This window comes from Anoplopoma fimbria, chromosome 19 (genome assembly GCF_027596085.1).
Source record: "Anoplopoma fimbria isolate UVic2021 breed Golden Eagle Sablefish chromosome 19, Afim_UVic_2022, whole genome shotgun sequence".
In the NCBI taxonomy this organism is placed as follows: domain Eukaryota; kingdom Metazoa; phylum Chordata; class Actinopteri; order Perciformes; family Anoplopomatidae; genus Anoplopoma; species Anoplopoma fimbria.
Genome location: NC_072467.1, coordinates 15,041,278 through 15,052,816, shown reverse-complemented (window position 1 = coordinate 15,052,816; position 11,539 = coordinate 15,041,278). Strand labels below are relative to the sequence as shown.

The following is an 11,539-nucleotide window of genomic DNA, read 5'->3' as shown; positions in this document are numbered from 1 at the left end:
CAAAGTGCTTCACATAGATTCTGGTAACAAGAATATTGCATTGTGGGACTTGCATGTGGCTGCTACTGTGTACTTCAGCTATGATAATAATAAAACAAGTCCACAGGCGTTCTCATCCTTCAGATTTTCATAAAATCGGAGCAGTTTTTTTATGCTATTTATGATCGTCATTTTCCTCGCTCTATAATTATCTAGTTATGTTTATTATCAGTGGCCGCCGGTCCCACACTCAAAAAGCCCATCTACGAATGTGGGGAGCGGCAGGAAACGATGCCGCGCCGCTGTTTGTGATTTGATCCCATTGATGTTGTATCTTGATCTGTATTGAGTTACTGCTAATGCAAACCCAACATCACTAAACCCCCTGCTGCTGCTGCTGCTGCTGCTGCTGCTGCTGCTGCTGCTGCTGCTGCTGCTGCTGCTGCTGCTGCTGCACATTAAAAGCATTCAACTTGCAAAACAAAAAAAAAACAGGGTGGCTTTTATTGTGAAGCAGATACAGGAAACACAGTTTGTTAGCTCCAGCTGCGGTTGTTAATCAAACGCCGTCAACAAAAAAAGACAGACTTTTTTGAGCAGATACATTTTTAGACGTCACAGGTTAGTTTTAAACCAGCTGCTCGTATACCTGCCATTCTTTTATTAATAAGTCCCTGTTCAGTTCATACTGAAAACTCCCCACCTGTTGACCCAAAGACTTGGATCCTTAATGCCTCCGGAGCATCAGCTTGCACTGCAGCCAACGTCAATTTTACATGTGGAGGAAAGCCTGCTGCTTCCCCAAAAAGACCTACTGTTGTCAGAGGATGAAGTTTAGAATGAAAACCCCAAAGCGCCCATAATAAAGTAATTATCAGCAGCTCGGTCAAGATCTCCAAAAATGAAACTTAAATGTTGAAGACAACAGCTTGTTGTAACTACATAAAAGCTGCTTTGTTGGTAGAGAAGCGAGTTAAACATCTGTATTACCCGGTCCTTGACCTGAATGTGAACCACAGTACTGGTTGTAAGAGCTGGGAAAACAGTTCCATGTGCCCCCGTTCAGCAGATCTGGACCTTCTCCCTCTGTCATCTGTCCTGGTCTTGCTGAACCACCTCCCCGGTCAGAGCGATGGTGTGCAGGTCTGAGTACGACGGTGGCGGCTGCTGCTGCTGCTCCTGGCTGCTGCCTCTCTGAACCTTGGCCTGGATGAGCGGGTGGACCATGGACATGTGGACGTTCAGGTTGTGGGCCTTCTCAAAGCGCTTCCCGCACATCAGGCACGCAAACTCCAGGTCGGCCTCCGCCTTGTGTTTGGTCATGTGGTATTTCAGCGACGCTCGCTGGCGACACTGGAAGCCGCACACCTCGCATCTGAAGGGAAAGAAGTAAAGTGGTAGCATTTAAAGACCAGTTCAAAGTTGTTCATTCTAAATGATCCACTAAAATCAAAATGCAGGGCTACCTTAAAATAACTGTGCGTGAGCTTCAGATGTTTAAAAGTGGCAAGATCACGTCATCTGTACTTACTGTAGCGGCTTGGCCCCTGAATGTCTCATTTGGTGAACTGAGAGGTGTTTCCTCTGTTTGAAGGTTTGGCCACACTGGTCACAAATGTAGTTCCTCTCCTCTGGAAACATCAGATGACAAGTTTCAGCCCAAATACAAAATCAAAGTTTTTTTCGAAAATATGCACACGCACATTGGCAACAGTTGTGGCGTTTTGCTCCAGCTGTCAAGACGAGTTAGCAAACTTCAAACATTGAATTAAAACTGTGGGCAGCATCAAAATGTCTGGTTGAGTCGATATTCCAACAGCGGACTCAAGTTCAACAGAACCTCAACGGAGCAACAGGTGTTCCAGGTTAACGAGTGGCCGTGTTAACTGGTGACTCTCAGCTGAATGTGTGATATTTAAAATTGATACGAGGACACCTACGTGTACCGTTGGTGTCATCAACGGCTGCCGTCACTCCGAGCAACCACGACAAATTCGCCTGAGAGTCACCAGTTTACATGGTCACCCATAAAACCGAAACACCGGCAGTGTTGGTGTCTGGACACTATTAAACATGTTGACTACTACCGGACTGTTTGCCTCACCCATTTTAAAATGGCGTGTCACTAAAAAGAAAATAGCTGGTCCACCTTAAAAGTCGGCCCCGCCATACGAACCCAGGCCAAAGTTGTTGCTAACTTCCCCTGAGTTTACTGAGCCGAATGAGAATCTCCAATGTTATGCTCAGTGAAGCCGAGTTAACCCAAAGAGAGCCGGACGAAGCTGAATGTGTTGGAAGAACAGCACATGTGTCATGCTTTACTGTTGACCTCACCTGTGTGGATGAGCTTGACGTGTCGCTGCAGGTAGCGGTCGATCATGAAGACCTTGTTGCAGCCAGGATGGGGGCAGGGTCGCTCCTTCACCTCCTCGTGATGCTCCTTGATGTGCTTCTAAAACAACCCACCCCGATATGAACACACAGTTATTTATACAGACAAAGGCAGAGCATACTGGAACCTTGTACAGTTTATGAGCAGTACTGGTTCTGGGGTTCTGGTATAACCAGAGGATATCCAAGACAAGACTTCCTCTTCTACACGCTGCTCTTTGTTTAAAGTCCAGTCAGCAACTTCAACTGGAGTTTGAGTTGAGAGACGGCGGGTTCAACCGGATTGTTTCCCAAAATTAGCCAGTTTACAAGCTAATTTTAAACCAATACGAATCTAAAAATCATTGTCAAGACGATAGCTGGTGAGTTCCCAGAATACATTTCGGACAATGCGTTCCCGTCTCCTTTTTTTCGCGGACCATTCACCTGCATTCGACCAGAGCCAGCTCTAACGTGATTGGTCAATAGTACACAGACTACAAACGGAAACCTGAGCACTTCCGATGCCAATATCCTGTTCTGCATATGACTGCGGAATCAGTTTATAGAGATAAAAAATGACTTCTCTTAAGTAATGCCACATTGACATGTATCTAAATAATGATTTTTAAAAAGTGATACATCCATATATACTTATTTTTCTATACATTATATGGCATATCATTCTTTTACTGTGCTGAGCCATTCCTTATAGTAATATATACGCTGATTCAATTAATTGCAAATATCACTTAAATAACAGTGAAATGATGTCAGTTCGTGAATTCTGACCTTCAGACCATCAGGAGCTCTGTAGACGGCGGTGCAGCCCTGATACGGACACTTGTAGATGTTGGGCAGCTCCTCTCTGGAAACAAACAGTAGTTTGTAAATGCACATGTATTCTCCTTTTTTTGTTTAGGTTTTTTATGTTGTTGTATTATATAAGATGCGTCCAACTAAATATTTAAATATTACATTTAACTCTTGCTGAATGGAGGTTGTGTATTAAATGAAACGAATGACTCAAGCTGTGTCATATGAGCCTGTGTACCCTTTAGGTTTGAACTTGTTCTTCCAGCCCGGTTTGGGTCCTGGTTTTTTCTTTATTTTGGGCTCCACCAGGGCCTTTGGGCTTCTTCTCCTCTTGTTGGGGACGGTCACCCTGCGAGCTCTGGGAGAGGGGCACAGAAAGGTTCATTCATCACAGTACCTGGGTCTTTGTTAACTTTCGGTCCATCTCTGCTGTTTAGAAGTTCAACTTTTTCCTGAAGGACATCTGCACCCACCTCTTGTCTGAGTACGGCTCGAACATCTCGTCGTCTGATAACCCTCCTTTTCTGCTCTCCTCCAAGTCATCCTCAGAGATGAACCTAGACACACACACAGGTAGAGTTCTTGTAGATGTTCTGTTCTTTTTATCAATCTCAATATGATCATATTAAAGGCTGCAAATAACCCAAAAACTACAGATATGGAGGTTTTCTCCTACAAATTGGTGGTTGTAATGGTGCCTTCTCGTCTAACCTGTTTGGTTTGGTTAAAAGCAAACTCAAGTCTGTTTGCCTGGTTAATACGGTTTGTTTGGGCTGGTGTGAAAGATGTCTATCTAACCCTGGTGCGGACTATAGTCTGTATATAAGAAGTGGACGTAGTCATGGTGACGTCACCCATTAGTGAAGTTTGGCATTTTTGCCGTCACCATCTTGCTTGTTTTGCATCCAGTAAGCGTAAGTTATGTAGAAATGTCGTACAGAATTTGATTTTTCCTCGTGGGTCCTGATGATGCAGCGTGACAATCACAACGAGTGTTACATGTTACATGTCCGTCTGTATAACTTCACGTTTAATACTCTTGGTTCGTTCGGTTGGGGTCGTGTAAAAAGTCAGTGTGAATAGGAACTGGGCCAAACTCAAAAACGACGGTGTATCATTCACCCAACTATGGGTGTGAAATCAGACAGGAGACGAGAGGAAAGACAGAATCAGATGAGGAAGATAAACTGTGTGACTGACCTGTCGGACAGATCGCTGTCAGCGGCCCTGTCCTCCAGCTGGACTGGAGCGGGAGACAGTGACCCCTCGTGACCTGTGAAGTCTAATGGGGGTGAAACCACAACCATGTCAGAAAAAGGAATCATACAGACGCAACGCGAGCTGGTGGAACATCTGGGTTAGCAACCGCAGTGGAAGAACAGTTTTTTAACATATCTGTGCTTTGCTGGTTCTACAAACCTTTGATAACACAATGATGGAACAAATATTCTAAAAACATCCATCACATATCCTCAGAAGGAAAAAAAGAGAGGCAGCCATTCAGACATTTATCTACAGCTGATACTGCTTCAAACCTTCTTGGGACAACGAGAGCAATAAACAGTCACCTTCTGTTTCGACGCTCCAGTGAGCCAGTGCCGAGCTCTGAGTCTGTACTGGGGGTGCGGGTGGACTGTGCTGAGCCAGCATGCTTATCCTCCCATTCCCTCTGGGCTGCTGCTGTTCTTCATCTTCCTCCGACATCGCTCCGTCACCGTTGCCGGTCCCCAACACTCCACCGTATAAGTCCATGGCGTATCCGGGGGTGGCGGCGTTGGCGCACTGAGCGTCCATGACGTAACTGTGGCCGTCGACGCAGCCCCAAACAGCCTTGACGGAGCCCCAGCACTGGTCCTCCAGCACCTCCCTCAGGTTGGGGCAGGAGCGGCAGGCCTCCCCATGGTGGTGGGCCCAGGACACCAGGCTGTGGAGGCACTCAGGGTCTGAGGTGAAGGACTGTGGTGCTGAAAGGAGAACGGCAGAATGTCCCCAACAGATTAACATGTGTTTTATGTGATTTCTTGAAGCAAAAGCAAAGAGGGGAAAAGCTTTTGTTTACTTGTCGAGGCGTGGTTTACTGAGGCCTCTGGACACTTCTTCCTGAAACAGAAACAAACGATTCTTTATATCTTTCTACCTGAACAATTCAGAATCTGAGAATTTTTTTATTTCTTTTCTTGGACTCACCATCTTTTGAGGTTCTCTTTCCCAAGAGAAAGAGGTGGGAGGTTGACTCTCTGCAGAAATCTGAGCAGGATGCTGTGGCACTTGTAGAACTTTGAGTGGCATTTCTTGCAGATGAACTCTGACAAGCAGGGGTCGCGGTCCAACTGGACCCCGACCAGCCGCTGGAAGTCCGTGTGGAACAGAAGGGGCGACTGGGCCACCGCGTCTGACTCGTCGTCGGCTACCACAACAGAATTCTGGGGCCACTTGTTAAAGGCGTGCCGGAGGCTGCGTGGGGAGAACTTCCCATGGCAGAGCCGACAGACGGCCGTTGACAGTCTGCCTGCTGGGAGAAGTAACAGCTCAGTGTTTTTGTCATGAGCCCTAAAATTGGCCATTAGAAGCTATTTTTGATAGGTCTCCAAAGGAAGCCAAGTCAAGTAGCGGATCCTTAATGAAAAGGATATCAGCAAACTCCATTCATAAATCTGCAAATTAAACTTTGATTTTTTTAATGTTAAATGTGTGTACAAAACATGGCTGAAGACATTTAATTAAAGTTAAGACTCTTCAAATAAGCGTTCACTCTTGAAACTACTCCACTTTCAACCTTTCATTACCACCAACATGAATATGGTGATAGGAAAACATTGCAAGGGAACAGACGGGTAAGAAAAAGCCATTATACTTAATTGCCTTCTTCTTGAATAGGGTTGGTATGACTTTCTATCTTAAGAAGACAAGAGACTACACATTAGGGCTGACACTCACCTGAAGCTCTAGACTTGCTCTCTGGTTGTTGTTGTTGTTGTTGTTGTTGTGTGTCGTCGGTCGCCTTCCCACTGCAGTCGGCAGTCTTGTCCTCTGCGGCATCTTCGTGGTTGAAACTGTCCGTGGTTGCAGGGACGGTCTTCCGAGGTCTCCCCCTGTTTCCAGGCGGCCTCTTCTCCTCACTGGAGCTCCCCACTGTCTGCGTCCTGCTGGTCAGCCTGGAAGCCTCGGACGACCTTGGACGTCTGCTTCTCTTCTTCATAGTTTGTTTTGAACCCGGACTCTTCAGCAGCTGATCCCGATGATGGAGCCCTGCTGCCTGCTACATTGTAGAGATTCAGAGTAAGCCAATTCCAATGAGTTCATATCAATTCTTGTATAATAAAAAGTGATTTAAATAATGCATTATCTAAAAATGACTTGCCATGTTTATAAGTTATAATGTCTAAAACTATTTTCTTATGTCTTAGAGCAAGCTACTATTTCTCAAACCCTATGTGCAACAACATATGTTCTTCTCCTATTTTAAACATTAATGCATTCTTTTAAGTTAACATGAAGTTTTGATTCCTTTACCAGCATCATTTATTCATATAATAAATAGGTCTGTACCATATTATTTGCCATACCACTATATACTTTTGACCACATTTTCACAGTGATAAAACCTTTTAAAAATGCACATCGGGTACAGTTTCGTAAATATCTTTTGACGGAACAATAAAAAAGGGAAACATAAATAACACTAGTTGGAGTTGCCTAGTAAATAAGCGAACAATGTCCTTTTAACATCGACGTTGTTGTGTTTCCATTTATTTTTGGTAAAACCAACAAACAAACAAAAAAGTCTGGAATTTCTCATTTTGATTTTAAGACAAATGTCTCTATAGTCACTAGTGTTAATCTCCACAAGCTAACGCTAGCTCTTTAGCTTGAGCATCCTGAATGAGCCTGCTAACGTTTGCTAGCTAGTGTCAAAATGTCATGTCGTCGTCATGATTAATTCAGCCCCATGGCACAGCCTACCAACAGAGTGTATGAATCCTAGCGCCTCATGTACATGTTGTTTTTAACATTAAAATGGTTCTCATGAGCCAGGAAAACCGCTCTGTGGTCTCAACGCTGCTCGGCTCCCAGTTGTAAACACTAGAACCCGGAAGTGCTAATTTACCGGAACAAAACGCAGGAGAAGATACGATACAGCGCCACCCGCCGTTTATGGGGAATAATATTAACCATAGAATATGTTTGATTAAACTAACCTAATCAAAAGTAACGAAATAAAATGTAATTCTAAATGAATGCATGTAGATAGTAGGCTATTTCATCTTTATGTCATTATTAGCTGCAGTAAAGGCTTATCATGAATTTCTTGTGACTTCATGCAGACATACAGTATGGAGGATGTAATATTAACTACAGTAGTTTGAACTGCTCTGTGTACAGTCTTTGTAGTTCAGTCCAGTGGTCAGGTGGAACTGATAACAACTCATAAGTAAGAAGTATTCAGATCTTTTACTTAAGTCAAAACATTCCCATTGTTAAAATACTCTATTACTACTTTCAAAATTGTACTCAAGTAAAAGTAATAAGTGTCATAATATACTTTACTGTAAATACCGGAAGTAAAAGTACTCAAAAGTACTCATCATACAGGATGTCTTATATCAGATTCATGCATTTCATATTATTGAATTAGAATTATTGAATGGCACATGCAGGGGGATATACATCCCTTAAATTTTGTAGGTGGTAAAGTTGGGAATCATTTTTATTACATTATATGCAGCCGGGTAGCTTAACATATAATAATGATAATACATCATCATTTATCAGTTGGTTTATTGTTTCTGTTAATAATCTAAAACATGCAAAGTAACCTAAGTTATCAAATACATTTAGCTGAGTAAAAAGTACAATTATAACATGTGTTGCAACTTTTCTGACTTATTTACTTGACTCTGAATCTTTGAATTAGAAGTAATTACATTAAATATAGCTCCGTGTACTTAATATGGCAGCCCATTGACAGAGATATGAAAATAGTTACAGATAATGATCAGGAATTGATTTTGGCTGCAAATGCATGCACATAGATGATCTAAATGGGTCACAGATGCATTGCTGAAAACAGTTGTGATAAGATCTTGTGAGCATAATGCTGTCTCCATCGCCTTGTCTGCACCGCAAAGATTTGCATGAAAGGGGGAAACTGACTCGTGTGGTTGATTTTTAGTGTTTGTATTCTTGAATTTTACTTTTTTTACTAACAAAACCCTCAATTTTGAACATTCTTTAAAAATATATTTCATCGCAAACATAAAGAGAATCAAATATTGTTCATAGCAATACATTGATGGAGTAATAAGATATTAATTAGAAAACTGCTTAGTTGCTTCCTGTTTAGATCTAAATAATTTAACTCTTGGCCAGAAAATAAAAAAGCATATTTCCCAAACATTTTGAACTATTGCTTTGAGAAATGGTTTTGACCAATTTGGTTGTTTTGTGTTATTTGGATTGTGAGTAAATTTTGTTCGAGTTGCCATTGGCAACCATTTTTCAACCCTGGCAACCAATTTTTGGCATGCCCAAAAATTGGTTGCCAGGGTTTCAAAATGGTGATTATATTTCTTATATTTTGTTGCATTAGTGATATTTAAACATTGCTGTTACAGTCAGAACCAGAACCAGATAACACTGTAAGTGTTAGTGCGTTTACTTGTTTGTGCAAAGTCTTCTGTTTTCGAGACGGTGCGAAGCATATGAAGTTGTTTGACTGTGAGGAGAAAAGTTCAACAAACCCGTCAACGTCACAAATAAATGTGCAAATTGATTCAAAGAACCAAATTTACCTGAAGAAAAAAATAATATAAGATGTATAGTTGTATAATACTTTGATCCATCAGTGGCTGGTTTCACAGACTTAAGGGTGTGACGACTTTGTGTTTTAGTAAAAATCATAGTTAATATCCAGCTATTTAGCTGGTTATGTGTATTTTCTGAATAGAGTGTGTATTGATTCGAAACAATAAATCTACCATGTCCAGTAAAGGCCTTTTAATGAATTAGCACATAACAGTCAGTGAATGACTAAAATAGATACAATCTGGATAACTTTGAAGAATTATCTCCATTTCCACATATCGTAATTTATTTGTTTAATTTTGTTCCCCTACTTGAATAAATGTGGCAGGTCGTCCTGTCCTTACACATCCCCTATTTCACTGAACACACATTTAAATGCTGTTGATCTTGATCCAATAGATATGACCTGGTGAATGTAAAACGACTTCCCTTTTTAGACTTGCTTTGGTATTCACCACCTTGTGAGAAAAAAACAACGTGAATTTTTAGCTGCTCAAGGCCTTTTTGTATTGACTACTGGTCGACTTGGTCTATATGCTGGATGAAAGCTGAACAGTTGTGGTTTAATCAGAACTTTTTGGCTGGTGAAAAAAACTGTTGCAGGAGGGTTGTTAAGAGCAGTGAGACGGAACCATACAGCGAATGTTTGGACCATCAAACCAAACAATGAGCTGCGTGGCGCCCATTCTCTCCCCCTCAGCATGAACACTATTAGCTCTGCCAGCGCTGACGCCTGTGTGTGTGTGTGTGTGTGTGTGTGCACTGTTAGCTCCTAGGCGCCGGTTCAGCCGTCAGATCAAATAACAAAGAATTATTTCACATTAAACACAAGCGTCTGTCCATGTTATTATTTAAGACAATTTGTGTTCAATGTAAATTTGTCTGAGTGCGTCTTGATGGACTAGTTGAGATGTAACTAATGAACTGCAGCATCCCTTGTCAAGCGGGAGACCAGTTGCTTGTGATCGCTGTACATTACTAATATTGAAAAGATCTGCAGCCGTCCTGTCAGCTCTCCCCCTGCACAAAGTTACACCACAGGCTGTTTTTCTCGCTGCGATAAGATCAGTGAGGTTTTTTTAAGTACGACTTTTAAACTTATCACAGGTCGCCTCGGTTCACGTGTGAAAATGCTGTCGTTCTCTCACAATCTGTTCATCTTTCTGAGTAAACCACACTTAACTTTATTACACGTCAACATCAGCTTAACCTCTGGCTGCTGATCTGCGGTGCAATGCAATGCACGATCTGCACGTCTCTTTATTTACTGCAGGCAGCGAGGCAACAACACCCGCGATAAACCTGCTACTAATCTTACCTTGAAGTTTTATTTTACGATGTTGTATCTTGTAATTTGACAAGTCTGATTATATGAAATCACATTAACTTGGTTCAGGGACACAGAATAATGCTGATTTCGTAAAGATTGCCCTTATATAAAACACTTAGCCTTGCATACAACATTTATACCTTTTTTATAGTTATTTAACAACGATGACATAATGTGTGCATGCAGTTTGGCAACAGAAGTACGGCGAAGTGCCATTGCTTGATCGAAGATGGTGTTTCGGTTTTACGAGTGACCGTGTTAACTGCGGGCTAATGCGTCCCCATGTTGAGAGTTCGTAGGACGGATAGCTGTAGAAACCAGCAGCACAACATGTAGGTGTGCTCGCAAAAGCGTTTGATCAATTTTAAATATCTGTCCTCATTATCCGCCACTATTTAATTGAAGTACTATGAGCATACGCTGAAACATTGGTCTGAGAGACACCAGTTTACACGGTCACTCGTTGAACTGAAACACCTGTTCTTAAAGGTTCAGTAGGATTCTGTAGAACTGAAGTCCGCTGTTGGAATATCGATTCTGAAAAACCGAACATGCAACCAGCAGACATTTTGATGCCGGAAACAGTAATTCATTTTTAAAGCTTAGACTGTGAATAGGAAGTGGATGTATGAAGTCATGAAGGCCCCCATTGGTTTTTTGAGCATCGAGTTCGGCATTTCGGCCAACGCCATCTTGGATTTTTGCAACCAGTGAACAGAAGTTACCATATTTGAGTATACATGAGTGATTCAGAGACGCTGTATACTGCTCTGGCAGCCATGTATCAATCACAAGATAGCCACGCCCCTAATGCATGCCCTGCTTTATGGTCTATTTGACTCTAAATGGACCATCATTTACTAAATGAACATCATGCTGCATTGACGAAGACTTGAAACTAGCATGAGACCATAAACTCATGTTTACAATGTTTACTGAGGGAATAAATCAAGAGAGAAGTAGAGTCATTTTCTCATAGACTTCTATACAACCAGAGGAGTCGCCCCCTGATGGACACTAGAAAGAATGCTGGTTTGAGACACTTCAGCATTGTCTCTTATCAACAGATCTATTAGCAGCTGCTGAAGTGTTGCTGGGTGTGTAATAAAGTGCTGAGGTGACTTCCTGTCACTCAGATTTGTGAAGACGCCCACTCCGGCGGTTTCCTGAGAGTCACCAGGTATGTGAACATGAGGATGTATGAGCAGCTATAAGTAAGATCAGAGCAGATGACTTGAA

General features: G+C 42.1%; 1 protein-coding gene across 2 annotated transcripts; it reads right to left on the bottom strand.

The window, feature by feature from the left end:
• Nucleotides 1-1,064: 1,064 nt before the first annotated feature.
• znf276 (zinc finger protein 276) lies at nt 1,065-7,244 on the bottom strand. Of its 2 annotated transcripts, none has more exons than XM_054620200.1 (12): nt 7,129-7,244; nt 6,103-6,424; nt 5,353-5,677; nt 5,225-5,265; nt 4,734-5,129; nt 4,366-4,447; nt 3,639-3,722; nt 3,404-3,523; nt 3,142-3,217; nt 2,314-2,431; nt 1,511-1,610; nt 1,065-1,354 (listed from the first exon to the last, which is right to left on the bottom strand). In XM_054620200.1, the coding sequence occupies exons 2-12, from the start codon at nt 6,362-6,364 to the stop codon at nt 1,069-1,071; spliced, it is 1,890 nt and encodes a 629-aa protein (XP_054476175.1). In that variant the 5' UTR covers nt 6,365-6,424; nt 7,129-7,244; the 3' UTR covers nt 1,065-1,068. The 2 variants fall into 2 exon arrangements, with proteins under 2 accessions (XP_054476175.1, XP_054476176.1); XM_054620201.1 differs by having other exon boundaries at nt 5,353-5,674.
• Between the last annotated feature and the right edge of the window lie 4,295 nt (nt 7,245-11,539).